Consider the following 19,520-nt stretch of genomic DNA (forward strand, 5'->3'; position numbering starts at 1 on the left):
TTCAAGGTAATGACTTCCCCCCATCAGAAACTAAGTTTCTTGAGAGCTAGCGATTGTTTAATTAACTGTATTTGTATCCCCTGGGCCTAGCTCAGTGCTTGGCACATAGTAGGCATTTAATAAGTATTTACTGATTGATTTTTACTATGACTCTTTTTTTAAAAAGACAGTTTTACCACTTTTTCAAACGGAGACTACCAGATGGCAACATTTCGCTGATCTATGTTCACAAACAAAAAACTATTCCCATTCCACTCAGAGTATACTTTTGCCTCCAGTCTAGTTACACAGATAACCATGCCGTAATCTGTACTCCTTGGCTTTTTCCTTGGGAAACACAAGCTTTGCTTTAAAGGACACTTGTTTAGCTATCCTAAGAATAAAGTGAGTCTTAATTTTTATTTCCTTCGAAACATACACATTGGCCAACCAGAGCATAACACTCAAACACAAATAAAGAAAACTCTACATACTCTCAATTAGTTAATAAATTATTATTCAAACACCACTGCAAAGTCCTTGGTTTTTGGCAGAAAGTTTTGACTTTGTGCATGAAAATACAGACACAAAAATAATATACGTCCAATAGGTCCACGGAATTAACATTCATGGCTGGAAAACCATAATGTTCCCTTAAAATGATTTTCAAGGGAAATCCATAGACATTCTATATGATACTAAACATGATTTTCCACACTTTAAGTGGTTCTCAAAACTGATTATCCCAATGAAGGCCTAGTGTGCAGACAGACACTTAGAACACTTGGATCAATGTACGGTGTCAGTGAGTTTTGCAGACTGGATGCTCCATCACACAGAAGTATGGATTTCACAGGCTGTTGAGACTCCACGCAACAGAGGCACAATTCAGCCAGGTCCACCTCACTGGTCATAACACAGGCACTAAAAGCTTCTTAGTGTAGTAGCAGCAAGCTGTCAGCACTGGCTAACAGAATCTTAGGGTCCTTCTTTCCAAAGTACTTTGATTTGAACTTGTTTTCAAGATGATTTCCCCAAAGGCTAGACTGCTGAAACTTGCTCATTTTCTGAAAATGAGAAAAAAAAAAAGATGTTAAATAATTAGCAAATATTTTCTTCTACAACCATATTATTGAAAATAAGCCAACCTCCTCTTATTTGATTCCAACATTAGTAACTTTAAACAAAGGCCCAGATTTCATCATTCTTACAATTATGTTTAGAAAAACACAAAAAATAATTTTTTTAAAAAAGTAGACCATTTTGCAAACTATACTTATACTTAAACAAAGCCTATAGGGGAAACCAGTCAAGAAATTTTAATACTAAAGGAAAATATCCATAACATTCATTTTCAATGATACACATTTTGAAAAATTCACACTTAGGGTTTACTCACTAGGGAGTGGGGAGAGATTTACCAGGTTCAGGAGTTTAAGGTGATGACTGATAGCTGTGACAGCCTAACGCAAAACAATGATGATAATGATAACAATAATATTAAATAAGAGTAGCTAGCATTTATATTAGGTGCCTGTGTGTTAGGCATTGTGTTAAGTGCTTTACAATCATTATCTCCTTAGATCCTCACAACAACCCTGAGAGGTAAATGCTCTTGTTATACTCATCACAGTCAAGTAAACTGAGGCAAACAGCAATTAAGTGACTTCCTCAGGGCAGCTAATAGATGTCTGAGTTCAGATTTGAACTCAGGTCCTTCTGATATAAGGCGCAGTGCTCTAATCACTGTGACACCTAGCTGCCTCTCCACATACAGTATTGCTAACAACTGTGCAACACAGTAAGTTCAGAGGGATCTGTAACTGTTAGGCAAAATAATTTGTAGCAACACAAAGATCACTGTTTAAAGGTTCTCATAACATAACAATACTAGTATAATAAATCAATGTCTCATTTTTGTAATACAAAACTTTGAAATGACTACTCCCTAAAACAGTCCCTTAGTATGAACACTACTTATAAAAGACAACACTAGGCTTAAGCCCTTGAAGTTGACTTGTTGTCTCCACATATAAATGCTACAAGAGTCTGACACACTTTTTGAGAGGTATTAAAGTACATTTCAAAATCACAGCTTACAAAATCATTAATGACTAAGAAAAATTAATGCAGAAAAATCATACACTTGTAAGACTTGATTTATTTGCATAGAAATGTATTTAACAGTAATCAAAGGTAGTTTGTCAACATACCATCTGCTTCACTATCTGCATCAGTCACATCGGCTAGTTTAGGATGGGATGGTTGCAGACTATGCCACTGCGGCTGAGATAGGATCTTCGATGAAATACAGGCCATAGGTTCACTAACGAGAGAGGCTGATGAAAGTCTAGAGAGGCTGCTATGTATCATCTTTGACCTCTGTACTGCCACACTATAGTCTGGAGGTTTTACGTGTGGGTGATGGGGTAGTCCTTCTTTTATGTCCGCTAAAGAAATCCCCATGTATCCTGGTGGGGTGGGAGGTGGCCCCCTATACCTATCGTCCTTCTTAGGTGAGGTGACACAGTACACTGGCATGAGAAATAAAGCAATGGAAATGTTAATGAGGAAATAAGATTTGAAAAAACAAACTTAAAAAAAGCAAAATGTTACAATGGAAAAAAATGATTAAAAAGGCAAATGAAAAAACCTCAGTATATAATGATAGTGGCAGATTTCTGTATTCAATTTTTAAAAACCACATTAAATACCTACTGAAAGCGAGCTCTACCAATTTTTATCATAGTACAAAATAGAATTATCAAGAACTACAAGAAATTATATCAATGACAAACCTCCCCCCTTGAAAACCTGGGTCAGTTTTTGACCCTAGTTTCAAAAATGCTCTGCAATAAGAAGATATTTAAAGAAAAGCTTTTGGCATTGAAAAACTGAAGGGACTGTTCACCCCTCAGTTGTCAGTCTCCACTAATTACATTACATACTGTAATGAAGATTTTTACTTCTAGGAACTTTCATCTGTTTTAGAATACTTGTGTGTAATCAAGAATAACATAAAAGAAGTGTGCCAAAATTAGTAAATCAAAATGGTATTTCTCACAAGACTGGTTGTTTCTGCATTTATATAACCAAATATATTTGCATGAACACTGGAGGATGAAAGACCTAAAAAATAATGTAGATTTCCACCCCCCTCCCCACCAAAGACACAATATGCTAATTTTGATCATTCTTTCAAATAATATAGTGAATGGTATATAAATGGCCTCTGATAGACACAATACAAATTAGGGTTCCAGTATGCACCTCTATTATGTAAATATTATATTCCAAAAAAGATCCTTTCTGATAAAGTTCAGAGAAAAACAAATTAACAACTTCAAATAACTTCTATTTTACTAGAAAAATAATCATCAGCTAATAAATTTCTTCCTCAAGTCTATAATCCCCATATAGCGTCAGTGAGTTTTGCAGAGTGAATGCTCTATGTCAAAGTTTCAGAAAGGAAGGTAAAATCCTCAGACTAGAAACACAACAGAATATGGATTAAGTCCAAAGCACAGAACCAAATTTTTAAAAGGGGCTTTGCATCTTTTGCTTATGCACATGAGACAGTTAGTCACTTAGGGGGACCGAAAGAACTAGTCATTCGTATAGCAACAAGGAAAAGAAAAAGGATTACTGAAATATCAAAATGAACATAAAATTTTATCTTTCTAGATTATCTGGACTAAAAAGTATAAATAATTATATTTATATTTTGATAATTCTTTTCTATCTAATCCTAATTCAGGATAGTCATAAAAATTAAGCCATTTAATCAAATCAATAACAAATACTGACTATATTGTATAGCATCTCATTCAAGATAAATTATTAGTGAACAAATTTAGAGATTTAAGCCATTCACTAAATTACTTTGTAACTTGCTGAGATTGAAAGTGGCACATATTTTAATGGTTTCCAGAAAACATCTTAAGCCAAAGATTTTATATCTGGTTCTTTAGGGAGGTCATTGCATATGTGGACTCTAATATCTTAAGAGGTATAGAGTGCTGCTCTAAGAACTGAAAGTAAACAAGTTACCTCTAAAAGTAACTGTAAGGGAGGAACTTCAGTAGAAAGTTCATTAGGCCTTCCATATAAGAACCTCAAAGCACTGGGCATTTTTTTCTGACTAGCATTCAATATATACTTTTTAAATCAATAAAATATAAGCCTTGTGAGAGTAGAGATTGCTTCATTCTTTGAATTGGTATAATTATCACTTAACACGGTGCCTAATTTCAGTAGGCACCTAATAAATGTTTGTTGATTGATCTCAGTGGAATTAGGTTCCAAAAACCACTGAGGCAACGTCAAAGAAGAAGAGATAGCACAAGTGACGAAGGGACCATATTTCAACTGAAGGATGTTTTCTAGAAGGAAGTATAAATGTCTTGTTGGCTAGGAATCCAGTACCAGTTTCTCTTTATTTACATACCTCAAGATATTTTGGGGGGGGTAGGGGTTAGGTGTTTGGTCATATCAGATGCCAACACCACTTTCACTGGACAGTTCTAGATGTGGGTGCCCCAACCACACAATTCATCTGATTTCCCATACATAGCTTAAGAAGAGTTCTCTCTCTGAGATAAGGGAAGTTTACTCCGAGCCACAAAAAAGATTTGTTCCTAGTCACTGAGAAAGTGAGGAAAACACAAGATTAAATTCTTTTATCTATGTATGTCTCATTTTTCACTCAAACTCTGTAAGGTGCTTGAGGGTAGGAAGCATGCCACAATCTTTTACTTCCCCCTATACTGGGCAATAATAAGCTTCAATAAATCCTTACTGAATGAATGAATGGATGAAATACTATGCCTTGTGTTCTCTGTTCTTTCTGCAGGCTATAGCAGAATTCAACCTTCAATGCACATGCAGTACACAGTTACCAGTATTATGTAGAATTCATAAAAAGGGGTGCAGGTGGGGAGGGGGTGCTATGTACTCAAGGATACTTCCTCAGCAGGAGGAAAAGGGGGATGGGGAATAAGGAGGAGGAGAGAGATATGAAATGCAGGAAAATGCAGTGGACAGGCAAATACTAAAATAATAAGTTAGTTTAGACTGCACAAGTGATTAGAATGCTATTCTGGTGCAGACATGAATGTTAGGGCACCCTGCAGATGCTGCAGACTAGAAAGGTGTGTTAAAAACTGTTTCAGGCCTACTTGTCAAGTTGTTCTTTTTTTCCCTAAGAAGCCAGAAAGAGCAATATTAACTCCAAGAGAGGGGCTTGCTTGAGTAATTTTGTGGTTGTTCTTCAGTCGTTTCAGTTATGTCTGACTCTTCTGTGATCCCATTTTGGGATATTCTTGGCAAAGATGGTTTTCCATTTCCTTCTCCGGATCATTTTTTATAGATGAGGAACTGAAGTGAACAGGATTAAGTGACTTGCCCAGGGTCCCACAGCTAGTAAGTATCTCAGGCTAGATTTGAATTCATGACGATGAGTCTTTCTGACTTCAGACCTAGCCCTCTATCCATTGTGCCACCTGCCTTCCCAGTTTCTTGTGCTTCAGTCTTAGTACAATAATAAAGTTGTTTTCAGGGAAATGAAATTCCCTTGACTAAAGCAAATCCACCCCAGCCAATAAACTCCAGTGGCTCCCCATTACACACAGTATCAAATATAAAATCTTCCTTTTGTCTTTTGAAGCCCTTCAAAACATGGCCCCTTCCTAACTTTCCAGTCTTCTTACACCTTCTCCCCTTCTACCACACTCTACAACCGAGGGACATCAGCCTCCTTGCTGTTCCTTGAACAAAACATTCTATCTCTTGGCTATGTTTTCTCAGTGGCTGTCTCCCATACCTGACATTCTCACTATGGCTTAAGCCTAAGGGGGTTTCAGATTTAGCTGATTGCATATCTGTATAACAAATGATAATGACATTAATGAATCAATAGTGAGATTCTCAACTAAGATCATACCTTCTATAAGTCATCTTTAGCAATTTCCCTTAATGTTAATGCCTTCTACTGAGATTATCTCCCAATTTATCTTCTCTATAGCTTGTCTGTACATAGTTGTTTGCAAGAGACTGTGAGATCTTTCAGGACAGGGACTGTTTTTTTTCCTTTCTAGCACCTGGTATTTAGCAAGAGCTTTATAAACACCTACACACTTGGCTATATTTTTAAAAAAATACTCCCCTTTTCTCTACCCACTTCTTTCTTTCAATTGTTCAGGTCTAATTCAAGAAGACTCTGAAAATGTTTGAATGCAAACATGTTTGTTTGTTTGGAAGAGTGGGGAGGGTGGGTGAGTAAAAAAATTTCCTATCATTTCATATAAAGGTCAAATAAAAACATGAAAATGGAAAAACAAAAAAAGGAAAGACAAATCAGGGTGCTCCTTCTCTGAGTTTCAACAGTAGTGAAGCTATTTTTCAACCTTCTGAGAAAGAAGAGGCATCCTGTAGTATGCAAGTACTACCATTTTACCAGGAGGGCATTTGCTGGCACATTCCTAAAAGGAATGAAGTCTCAAACTCTTTGATTTTGAAAGCTGAAGGCATGCAAACACTTTATGCTCGTCAATTTATGAGTCTCTTCTCAATAATGAGGCAGCCCACATTTGGGTCTTCCCCATGCTTTTTTAGATGCTTTCCCCCCACTGCTACCCAAGTTCTGCAGTGCTATAGCAGTTCAGTGCTTGTTTGTCAACATCCAGACAGAGGGATGGAGCCCAAATCTGCCAACATCATTTCCAAATCACTTAACAGAAAGTGCTACAAAGATTAAAAAAAACAATCCACCACTTACCTATCAAGCCCTTATCTGTACTGGATGTAACTGTTTTATATGTGGCATCAGTGCTAGGATGAGAATCAGAAGCTTCCTCTGGCTCTGCAGTCGGATCCTCTACTACTCTTCTTTTCACTGTCCCATAGTTTGTCTCATATGTGTCTGAGAGAGAGCTGGAGGAGGCCCAGCTCTGCCTTGACCGTACCCATTCTGTGTCATCTTTAGGCAGACTGTTTGTCTGAGAGTAGCCTTCTAGATACAAATAAGGCTCACAGTTTGTGGGTTCCACTTCAGCAATAGGGACATCCAAATGGGTGTGTCGATAAGAATTTAAGAGGTCCCAGCTCTTCTGGTTCTGAATATTCTGGAAGTTGTCATGAGAACTACTTGAACATGAAGTCCAACTTCCACGGCCACTGTCAGCTGCTTCTATGGTGATGTGTTCATGAGAAATCTCCTCAGTGCTCACAGATGACGAAACAGCTAAACCCTTGACTACAGAAGGCCTTGCGAGTGTCCATCTATAGAGGGAAGCAACATACATGTGAACAATATACCTTGTTTTTCTGGTAAAAACCTCTTTCCTTGTTTACTAGTTAAAAAAAAATCTTTTCAAATGAATGCACCAACATTGCTGCAAAGTATTAAGCAGATGTCAAGTACAACTTGTAGAATGATAAAATAAGCTCACAAAAGTAGGATTACTTAAATTGCAAACAATAAAAGATATCTCTAAATCTTCTAATGGCATTTGGTTTGCATATTAAAATAGAAATTTGAGAACAGCATCACTATTCAAGATGGCATTCCTTAAAACTATGCATGTTACCTTGAAAATCAGCATTAAAACATTTTTCAAATCAAACGAAAAAACATGGCTTGTAATTGATATATTCCTCAATAAGTCAATGTAATAAAATCCTGGGTAAGTCTCAGTGGTTATAGTATTCAGAGAGAATATCATAGTTTGGACTATTTTAGAAATGCTAAACTTTAGAAATGTATTTAATTTATATTTTGATTTTGTGCTTTAAAAAATAACAACCAGATTTTAGATATAACATCAATACTGCATACCCAGTATTAGGCAGCGCGTCTTTAACCTATTTTGCTCATTTCAATAATCGGACTGTCCAAAGGGTAAGACTCTTTATACTGGATTCAAAAATATTTAAAAGTGAAGAATTTCACTTTCCTTCTTGTTCATGTAAAGCTCAAACAACATTTAGCTTACTGACCAACCGAGGACACTGAATCAGCCTTCTTTAAAATTAGTGATGAATATGTGATTCTGTCTACTACAGTTTCCCTGCCTCCTGTCTTGTAACACACTCAACATTATTAAGGCAGCTTACCCAGTCACGTGCTGGCTATGGTCAGTTGTTACTGGAGGGTGCTCCTTCTTTTCTGCTGCTCCAACTGCGTCCATGATGCTAAGAGACTGGGGTAAGTATCGATCCTCCTGTAGAGCTGCAGACATTGAGTCAACAGAACAATTACTCACGATGCTGGACCGTGACGAAATCTCACTATGGCTTGAGTCTGAGAAGTTTTCGGATTTAGCTGATGGCATATGTGTATAACCTAAATGAGGAAAAATAAATATTTATACTAGGGGCAGGGCCTAAGAAACAAAACAACAAAAAAACTCCACTAACACTTAAAAAACAAAAGCAACACTGTGAGAATGTATTTACTATTTTGTTACAGAAGAAGAAGGAGAAAAGTCTCAATTACTTCAAATAGTATTGTAGGGTGAACATTGTTCATTTTAATTTTATGGGTATAACAAAAATTCATGATATAAGATAGCATTTATTTAAAAATAACCACTTCAAGACTTTGAAATTATGGGGTTAAAAAAAAATTAATAGTACCTATCCAAAGAAAACAATCCTATATTAGGCTGGTAGTACCTGTACACAGATCAGAAACAGCCTCAAGAGTGTATACTGAAGTGATTTGCAGACATAAGAAATGGCATAAAACCAATGGATTCCAGAATATATATGAGTTTTCCAATAAAAATTCAGGGGGAGAAAACTGTAATCCTCAACACGTGCAAAGAAGATCTTACTTTAGATCTGAAAATAAATATTCTAATCAAATTGATTATCCTTTATCAACTTTGCACCTAACTAAAATATGCCTTATTAAAACAGGATCAAGGATTAGAAGGGTCCTTTAAAGGGTCATTTAACCAAACGTCTATTTTATACCTGAGACCTACCTATGGCCGAAAAGCTACATTCAATGTTTTTACCATGTGCTTCTTTTTCATTTTTACAAGGCCATGTACTTTTTTTTTTTGTATAAAAAGTACCTTATAAATTTATTCTGCATTTTATTTCTTGTCATCACTCTAAACTTATGAGGATTTCCTTTTCTATTCACAGTTAAATTTGCCACTAAATTGTAGCCACTAGAAATTTAAAATTTGCTATAAATATAATTGATATAATCTGAGGTCCTTTTATAAAGCAATCTCTAACTATCTAAAGGATCTTAAGAGTTGGAAGGGAGCAAGAAGTTATCTAGTCCAAATCATAACTAAATTCATTCAATATTTTCTTGAGAACTTCCAAAAATCAGAAGAATCCATTATGAAGGAAGCAACCTATTCCATTTGGGGAAAGTTCTAATTGATAGCAAATTTTTCTTCTCATTCAGCTGAAATCTGCCTATCCATTCACTGTCCCTAGTTCTGCCTCCAGAATCCAAGAAAACAACTCTAATACCTCTTCCATATAAAAGTCCTTCAATAACATGAAGACTGCTTGGCATAGTGGATCAAAGTCCTGGACTCAAGAGTCCAGGAGACCTGGGTCTGAAACTCATCTCTGAAATTTAGGCCATGGATTGACTGCCTAACTGCTCAGAAGCTACTTCCTCATCTATAAAATGGGGGTGATGCCTGTAGCATCACCTCATGTGGCCATTGTAAAATTTTAATAAGATGTGTGTAAAGCATTTTTCAAACTTCAAAACTTTATCAAATGTCAGTTACTACTGTTACCATCATCATAAGTATTATCCTGCTCCCTTCACCCTTCACAACTTGATGGCCAGACCTCTCTTGGATATTCTTCAGCTTCTCAAGACCTTCCTTAAGATGTTTTACTCAGAATTCAATACATACTCCATATGTTGTGGCCACGTCTAAGTCTAGTCTACCTCACTGCCAGTATTCTAAACATTGTACATCTCAATGTAGCTGTGGCGTCCCAATTAGGGAAAAGCCATAAAAACTTCAACTCTGTGAAAAGTGGAAACTTGAAAATGGTGACCCTGTTTCATATCTTAGATACTGACTACACTGACTCATAACTTAAGATAGTATGATCTATGAAAAGTCATAACAAGAATAGACAATGGTTTAACTTCCAAGCTCATTACTTAGCAGAAAATCAAAAATAACTGCCAATGTGATTTGGCAGTGATGCACTCTCTAGCTCCTCCCTTTGTCTGTTTTCTATAATTACCAAGGATATTTTGGGAGTTTTTAGCAGGAATCCACTGAACCGTATGGCTGTCTCCCCAAACCAAAGATTGCCCGTTTTATAAGAATTCTTAATGATTAATTAAACTATAATCAATCTGGAGATGTTTGGCTTCTCCCTTTGGTATTAAAAAGAACACCTCGGAGTTATGGGGGAGGTACAGGACTCCTCAGGGAGGGGAATTCCAGATCTTACAACTGGGCATAGTCAACAGGATACTGATGGAATACCAAGGTGGTAGGGGATAGGCCGGGGGGGAATCCCTGGATGGCCTCCATTGTGGGGTGGAGGAGGCCCTGTGTTAGACACATGTGAATGATCGCATAAATATGTGGATGCCCTGAACACACCAAAAGGCCTAGAGTCTCTTTTTGATGGAATTATGTTCCATCAGGTTGGGAAAAGGAGGGAGACAAGTAGAGGCAAGATGTGAAATGGACCCTTTCTCAGAGCATTAAAAAGAAAAAGCCACTATCAAGTTCCTAGACTCAAGAGATGGAGAACAGAAAACTAGAAAAATTTCAGTTAGGAGAAACACATAGAAATGCTTGCTTAATCCCAAAGGATTCATGGTGGGAAATGCCATCCACATTCAGAGAAAGAACTATGGAATCTGAATGGAGAATGAAGACTATTTTCTTTTTTGTTTTGTTTTCTTTCTCATGGCTTCTTCCATCTGTTATAATTCTTCTGTGCAACCTGCCTAATGTGAAAATGTGTTTAATAGGAATGTACGTGCAAAGCTATATGAGACTGCATGGCATCTTGGGAAGCGAGAGCAGAGGCAGGGGGACAAAATTTAAAACTTATGGAAGTGAATGTTGAAAATTAAAAATTAATTAAGAGAAAAAAAAAGTGGCTGGGAAAACACCAAAGGAGTATTTCAAAAACTAGGCATAGACCAAGATCTTACAATGCAGACAAAGATCAAAATGTATAGATGATTTAGACATAAAAAGTGATGCTATAAGCAAATTAGGAGTAAGGAATAGTTTACCTGCATCTATGGAGAAGAAAAGCATTATGATCAAAAAAGGAGACAGAGAACATTACTAAATGAAAAACGGATAATTTATGTTAAATTTAAAAGGTTTTACAGAAACAAAACCAATGTAACCAAGATCGGAAGGAAAGTAGAAAGGTAGAAAACAGTTTTTACAGTCTTTTTCTGGTAAAAGCTTTATTTCTAAAATATATGGAACTCAAAAATTTAAAGAGAAATGTTAAAAATTGTTTTAACATTTAACTGGGGAAATACAAAAAAATAAGTAAATATTTAATTAAATTTAATTAAAAATATAACAATGTTAAAAAAAAATAAATGCTTGTTAGCTAGGTTAAAGGGATTTAAGCATGTAGACAGGAAGGAGATAAGGCATATAATTGTGAGAGATTCTCTTTCTCCTTCTCTCTGTCCATCCCTGGCTGATTGCAGCAGCCTGGGTGGGTGAACAGAAGAGAGAGTGTAAAATAGAAGATATACTCAGTAAAGTGGAGATTGTTTGAGTAGAATAATTAAATCTCTCAGCATTCAAAAAATATTCTTTCCCTCTACATTCCTGAACTGTGGGTATAAAAGAACAGACAAGAAATAAAAGGGGGACAGGGGAATCTTTCCCCTTAGAATAAAAGCTTCATTAAAAGAAGGTCACTTCACTAATAATAGAGAGAAGGGCTTGGGCGTTGTGTCAGTGAGTTTCAAGGCTTGCACTCTGGAATAGAACTAGCACTTAACCCTTTCCTGGCTCATAAAAACAGAAGAAGGCTGCTTCACTGATAATAGAGAGATAGATTTGGAGGCTGTTAATGAAAGTCTCAAGGTAAAGAGAGGGAAGAGGCTGCACTTTGGAATAGAACTGGCACATTTAATCCTTCCCTGGCTCACAAAAAGGGAAAAGCTTTGTGTGAATCAGGAATCAAAAGGTAATCTGATTCTGACGGAAATAAATAGTTAGAATTTAAGGAGTCTTACAAACTAAAGTACTGGTCAAATTTAAATAACTTTTTAAATTGAGTTATGTTTTAAAATTGTAAAGTTGATGTGTATATGTGTGTATATATACATATATGTATATATATCCTATTCGTAGGAAGAAATCACAGAGAACTATGGGTAAATTGACAAACTATGGATTCCTTCCAGGATTGTGGAACCGAAATTTGAACTAAATTAAAACATGCTCTTAAATGTAATAATTAGGGTAGATTGGGGTAATATCAGAGTGTCTGACACTTTCACAATCTTTGGCAGTAGATTGGCTGGAAATGGCTGACCCCATAATGTGAAATGATTAGAATAAGTTGTATTTGTGTAAAATATTATACTACAGTCAGTATTAAAATCATAACCCCATATTCTGTGTGATACCATTTGGGACACAGATTCAGGAATTCGAATTAATTAATTAATTCGAATTCATTCATTCTAGTCACTTTTTAAGTGTCTCTCCTAATTTGATGCTGAAGACAAGTCAGAATGTATTATGCTATTTGGCACTAAGAAACTGGGAAAAATGATCTGAAATGTGTGACCTTAAACAAGTTACTCAGTTTACTTCACATGAATGTAAAGTGCCTAACATAATGCCTGACAGAGGGCAGACACTATAAATGTTAACTATTGTTAGTTCCTTAATTAGATGTGACCAGTACACAATGTCAATGGTGATGAGATGTCTGACTTTCTATGTAAGATAATTTGGAGATGCATTCAACAGGACTGAAGTTACCTAAATGGGTTGATTTCACATTTCAATACATAATATTTTTTCAGACTGGTAAAGTTTTGTATCAGTTATGTCAAGCAACTTTTTATAACTTAGATGTTATTAAAGTATAAACTAAAAGAAACTAAAAGATGGAGGAAAAATTGTTTAAACCAGTTATATTATTTCATTAGCCCTACTCTTGTCTTATGTTTTTTAACTGCCATTTAGAAAACTGGGCATTTCTACCTTTGCCTGTAGTTAAGATGAAGTTATAGCTACAACTATTTGGCTATCACTTATGAAAGAATGTTAACTAATTGTAATGTTGTTATTTGGGAGCTACTGTTGTAATTAAAGTGTAAAACTGGTCATTGATTACTACGTGGAAAGGAGAGGACAAGGTGAAAACCTTATCCAGATTGGTTCTGTCCATTTGCAGCAGTCCTCCTCAGGGTATAAGGTTGTGCAGCAGGCTTAGTCTATTCTAATTTGGGGGGAGGAGGTGTCAGAGCACAGTCCACAGCAGCTCTATGAGTAGATAAGATGGATACCCTCAACTCCCCTCCTTTAGAAAGATGGCCAAGGTCACCTTTGATGTAGAGTTATATGGGATGACTGGAGGCCCCATGTGCCGATACCATATACTGGGGTCCTAAAAATAAACAAACCATGTCCACTCTGGTAGATACCAGTGAAGAATGCATGATGCTATATGGGAACCCAAAATACATCCCGGCAAGAGGGTAGCCATAGAAGTATATGAGGGGAATTCGGTCAGGACAAAACAAACTAAATTAAGACTGAAAATAGGGGACTTGCTACCCAGAGAGTATGTGGCTTACCATTAGTCCTGAGGAAGAATATCGTGGGGTGGACAAATGGGGCATCAGGATAAGCCCCCTTCCCCAGGGTCCCTGCTGATTCCCCTCGTCATCAGTCTGGGGAAAAGAGTTTAGATTATGGAATAATAATTCCATAATTATAATATAAATTATATATAATTTAAATATAATTATATTAAATTTGAAGTTGTTAAAAATAATTAATATAGAGCTTATAATAATTATAAGAATAATAAACAATAATTCTGAAAAAATGAACTTAGCTTGCTGAAGATTTGCAAGTTTGTGTATATATAATATAAAAATGATTTCTAATAATTGTTTTTTACATCAGGACAAATTTCAGCTTTAGAAGGAAAGAAAAACAAGTGAAAAATGTTGACTGAAATCTCTTACATATATGAGTCCTGATAAATTTTTATTGCTTATTGCAACTCCATGAGAATAAAAAATATCTAGTACTAAGCTGGGATTAACAAAACGTGCTGTTTGAGGTAAAAGCTCTTGGGACTATAACTGATTTTATTTTGAGGTTCTAATTTAGGCAGAGTTGTCTGATGAATCATTAAGTTAGTAATTCACCATTCAAGAGAAATGCCACAAGTTACTCAGAGGGAATGTGACCCTCAACTGTTACAAGCGGAAAACTGAATCTGGTTAAACAAAACAAAACTACACTAAACTAAAGAGGGCAATCTTGGCATCAACCTAAAGTGAGATCCTTCTGGCTCAGTTTCTCCACTGCGTTCTTTGAACAGGAATGTTTCCCACCTGGCTATTCCTGAATCTGGCAATGAGGTAAATTATTACTGCATGCTTGGTTGTTAAACTGTGACTCTTACCTGAAATCAAACAGAGCTAAGGATGCTTGTCCGGTCATATATATGCCCTTAGGCTTAAACCTGAAGGACTGTGGCAGTACGTCCTTCGTTCTCAAAGAGGACCATGACATCAGGAAGATGATGGCATGACTTGCAACTGAATCAGATTTAAGTGAAGAAGGGCTATGCAAAGTCACTAGCCTTACTTTCTCCTCCAGGGCCATCTAGGTCCAGTGGCCAGATATGTAACAGGACAATTGGAGATGGCCCAGGATGCAGTGGGAGACCTTGGACTTTTTAAGCTAAGGTCTTTTCAAGTCCTCACTCTGATTGAGATAATGCCCTTTCAATTACTAGGCCTACTTACAAAGGCTGTGTAGTTTATATTTCATTCTTGAAGAGGAAGATGATGCCATGACTTGCAACTGAATTGACTCTTACCTGAATTCAAACAGAGCTAAGGATGCTTCATTTTGTCACATATGTGCCCTTAGGCTTAAACCTGAAGAGCTGGTTTGATGCTGGTATAATCATATCCCTGATTTTTCCTTTTATATCAAATTTCTATAATCAGAGCATGTAGTTAGTAGAAGATATGAGCACAATGCAAGTATGTAAGAGCCTGATGTTTTCAATCTGAATATGGAAGTCATTCCACATCCCAAACAACTAGTTAAATTACTACTCCGGATTGTCATCTGCCTTTCTGCATAGTCATGTGAAAGATTAAGTTCCTGAAACAGCTCATCCTTTCTTAATAATATAAGCTATGAAATCAGAAACAATTTCAGTTTGAGGAAGAGAATTTCAATGCAATCAGTTTTCTTAGAGGGATGTAACTCTTGGACTAATGTGGAAATAATACCTGTTTGTACGCATGCCCTGCAATACAAACATGTTTTATCATAATTTATTGATATTTTTTGTAATTAATTATTTAAGTGTCCTCCCAAGAATAAAGTCAATCTCTCATAAGTAAATTCATTTGTGTGACTATTGAAGCCAGGGGTGGAAAGCTTCTAACTGCAAGAGTGTTGTTATGTTTTCATATACAGGACTGAATGCTCAATAATATCGGCTTCTCCTAAAGGAATTGGAATCAGAGTGGAAATTTTTGAGAAAGCAATAAGATCAGATAATCCTGTATGTCTAATATAAATAATTCTAATGCCCCTGAGGACATGTCCCAAACTGCTACAAGAAAAGATGTTCCAGAAGCCAAACAACTACATGGACATCTGGATTCCACGATGAAATCTGCTAATTAAATGGACATTGATGATCATCATTGCTCAAGTCTCTCCTTGAAAAGAAGGGGGAAACTGAGAAAATCAAATTATTTTGATCCCATTTTGTAACTGACTGTTAACTTATTGCATTCAGACCAATATGTTATCTCTTTGAATATTGTCGTCTAAAATATTGATCATCTCTTCCAATTTTATATCATGTTCAAAATGTTATAGATGTGTCATCTGTTTGTGTATCCAAATCACTGGGGGGAAATGCTACATAATAGATCCCTGAAGTAACTCAATGAAGATCTCTTCAAAGATGGCCATGAAAAGCAAGTTGTACATAATAGAAGATTAGACGTTTCTGGTGTCGTCCGTAGGTGTGTGTATGTACATATATATATACACACACACATATACATAATGTGTATATATACACATACACACATATGCCCATTTTACTTGATGTTTTAAAGTTCAGCATTTTAAAAAATCAAAATTCTTATAGCTGGCATTGTGGGTTTTTTAAATGTCTTAAGTTATTCAACTAGTTCTGAATCTAGCTAGCTCTACTACTATCTATCTTACATTTCTTTTTTGCCCACAAATAATACCTTGTCAAATTTTTTAATGAACAGTGTTTGTATCATTTCTCCGATCTTGTAATCCAGTTAAAAAAGGAAATTTAAATGTGCTATGAATTGTTTTTGATAGTCTGAGTGATCACTATTAGCCTTTCTAAATGCTCACAAATTAAGAAAATAGGTACCTTTAGTAATGTATTTTAATTTTTTTTTCCAGAAATCGCAATAAAGCCTACATATTTGCAGCCTCATGCTTCTCTCTTTTTTGAACATTTGTACCACATGTGCCCTTCCTGTAGCCCCTTTCATGCTCTTCATAAGCTTTTACAGATCAACAACACTTCAATTCTCTTCTCCTAGCATCATTCCCTTCTTTCTCTTCCTTTACTGGAACAAAAGTCTATAATGAAGAGGTGGCGGCCTCCTCTCTAAAGCTAACGTCTTTGATACCCTTGATTTATGTGCTTTATATTCAACAGCAAACTGTCCCTATGCTCACATCCCTCTCTACTGGCTCCTTCTCTACTGTCTACAGATTCAGATCTCCTCACAAATGTTTAAAAAGAAAAAAAATAATCTTTACTAGATTCCACCATGCCCTCAAGCCACTGTCCTATAACTCTATTCCCTTTCATAGTCAAAAGTCTTAGCTAAGGCTGAGATTATTCATTAGTTCTACATCCAACTCTCATTTAATTCTCAATCCTTTGCAATCTGACTTGTGTTATATCACTTAACAAAAAAATGCTCTAGGCAAAGTTACCAATCATTTCTTAATTACCAGATTCAATTCTCTTTTCTCAGTCCTCAATCTTTCTTGCATTTAACACCTATGCTTTACCCTTTCCTTCCCAGAAATTCTCTATTTGGGTTTCTGTATCACTGTTCCTTCTTATTTCTCCTCTTACATATCTACAGTCTTCAGTATCCTTTGCCAAATCATCATATATGTTCCTGTCCTTTCACTGTAAAGTGTATCCTAAAGCTCTCTCTCTCCCTTCCCCCTCCAGGTGATTTCATCTGCTCTAGCTAAATCAACTCTTTTCTCTATGCAGATAACTCCCCATTCTTTATCTATCTAGCCTCAGTCTTTCTACTGAACCCTAGTTCCAAATACCCAAATTCTAACTTCTGAAATGTATACCCTACTACAGGCATTTCAAATCTGACTTGTTCTAAACAGAATTCATTATCTTTTGGCTTGGAAGCAGAAAGACCTAAATTCAAATCTGGCATCAGACAAGCTATATGACCTGAGGCAAGTCATGTAACCTATTTGTTCAGTTTCCAACACTATAAAATGGGGATAATAATAGTACCTACCTTGCATGGTTGTTATAAGGATTAAATAACACTTGCACAAAGCACTTAGCACAATGCCTGGAACACAGTAGGCATTTACTAAATGCTTACTCTCTTCTCTTCCCTTCCAATTATTCAGGTGTATAATCTCCTATGTTCCCCTTTCCCCACCCCCACAACTGATAACCAATCTCAACATTTCTACCTCTACATCTAAAGCATATTTGCTTTTCTCTCCCCACATGACAACCACCCTTTTTAGATCCTCACTGCCTCTCACCTGAGCCTCCTAATTGATGTTCCTGCCTCAAGTGTCTCTCCTCTGCCATCCATCATTAACAGAGCTGCCATATTCCTAAAGCACAGATCTGAACATATCATAAGAAAGCTTCATGTTTCCCCTCTGGCTTTAGGTTAAAATGCAAATTCTTTTGGCTGGCATTTAAAACCCTTCATAATTTGGCTCCAATCTACCTTTCCAGCCTTATTAACAAACACTCTCCCAAGTACATTCTACATTTCGGACCAAAAAAGAATTCCTTATGGCTCCTCACATTCCATCTCTCATCTCCATGCCTTAAATGCAAATTCCCTTCTCAGGAATCTCTAACACCATTATCTTCATGAAGACTTTCTGAATCTCCTCCAGCTACAAGTGTATCATCCCAACCCTAAATCTTATCATTTTCACTTTGAATACAGTTTTTATTTTTTGTACTTTTTTGTTTTATTTTTTGTACTTTTGTACTTTTATCTGTATGTTGTTGTTGCCCACCACTTCCCGCCACTATAGAATGTAAACTCCTTCACAGCATAGACTATTTTGTTTTTGTCTTTGCATCCCTGATGCTTTGTACATGGAAGGCACTTAATCACTTAAAAAAAACCATTTGATTGACCGCTTCTTTCTGTACTCTGCAATGTGCTTTGTCCAGTCCTGATGATGAACGTGTTGAAATTTAACTACGTGTTCTCTTACCATCCCTTCATTTATCTGAGGTTTCACTTACATATTAAGCAATTTTGTGCTATCCTTAGTCCAAATATTCTCTTTGATACTAGTTCAATAATAAAATTCTGTGTTGTCAAGTAGCATAGGTCACATTTACATGATCTCAAATGCCAGTCATCCCAGGATAAGTCATTAATCTCAGTTTCCCTCAGCAGATGTGACTCTGTTTATACCAGCATGAAGGGAGGAGGCTTAAGTTTGGGTAAAGTCAGTCAATGAAAAGCCAAGAACACATTAATCAAGGGTCATGTCCCCAGGGGAATAAAAATGGCAATGACAACAACCCAAAAGACTTTATAACCAAATTTGGATTTCATGTGTTAAGAAACTTATATTATTATAAAATCTATCAGACGTATGTGAGCATTTAACCAAAAACAAAACAACCACAAATCCCCCAAAAACTGGTCAATTTTTCCAAAAGAAAAAAATCTATTTAATTCTATTTATTCCCCCATATTTTCTGAAGGCTTTATTAGCCTTCAGTCCATTTTCTAGAGTCAGTGTGGATTTTTGGCATGAGGAGGAGAGAATGGCAGACTAAAATGAAAGACATTACAGACATTACAAAATGAAAATAGTGCCCACCTATTCTCTCCATTCATAAATAAGTAATCTAGAAAGAAAAAAAGGATGTGTTCTTATATAAATGTCTCACAAATCTTAAAAAGGGGTCTCAGCAAAGAGCACTATCCTACAAAAGCAAAAAATCTGCCCCAAGAAGGTTTTTTATTTTCTCAAAGTCTGGTTAAAAACCATAAAGTATTCTCTAGGACAAAT

At 36.1% G+C, this 19,520-nt stretch overlaps 1 protein-coding gene across 9 annotated transcripts in view; it reads right to left on the minus strand.

Annotated features, from left to right (window-relative positions):
* Nucleotides 1-395: 395 nt before the first annotated feature.
* Nucleotides 396-19,520, minus strand: part of RAPGEF6 (Rap guanine nucleotide exchange factor 6) — a 225,407-nt gene continuing 206,282 nt past the window's right edge. For 7 of the 9 annotated variants that reach the window (XM_072629966.1, XM_072629968.1, XM_072629964.1 and 4 more), the window contains 4 exons: nucleotides 8,092-8,320; nucleotides 6,755-7,257; nucleotides 2,193-2,513; nucleotides 396-1,046 (listed from right to left, as the gene is read on the minus strand). In XM_072629966.1, coding sequence (XP_072486067.1) covers nucleotides 1,021-1,046; nucleotides 2,193-2,513; nucleotides 6,755-7,257; nucleotides 8,092-8,320 — 1,079 coding nt within the window. In that variant the 3' untranslated portion in view covers nucleotides 396-1,020. The remainder of the gene's footprint in view (nucleotides 1,047-2,192; nucleotides 2,514-6,754; nucleotides 7,258-8,091; nucleotides 8,321-19,520) is intronic. The other 2 variants (XM_072629969.1, XM_072629967.1) reach the window with 1 other exon arrangement.

This window comes from Notamacropus eugenii, chromosome 1 (assembly GCF_028372415.1).
Source record: "Notamacropus eugenii isolate mMacEug1 chromosome 1, mMacEug1.pri_v2, whole genome shotgun sequence".
NCBI classification, from domain to species: Eukaryota; Metazoa; Chordata; class Mammalia; order Diprotodontia; family Macropodidae; genus Notamacropus; species Notamacropus eugenii.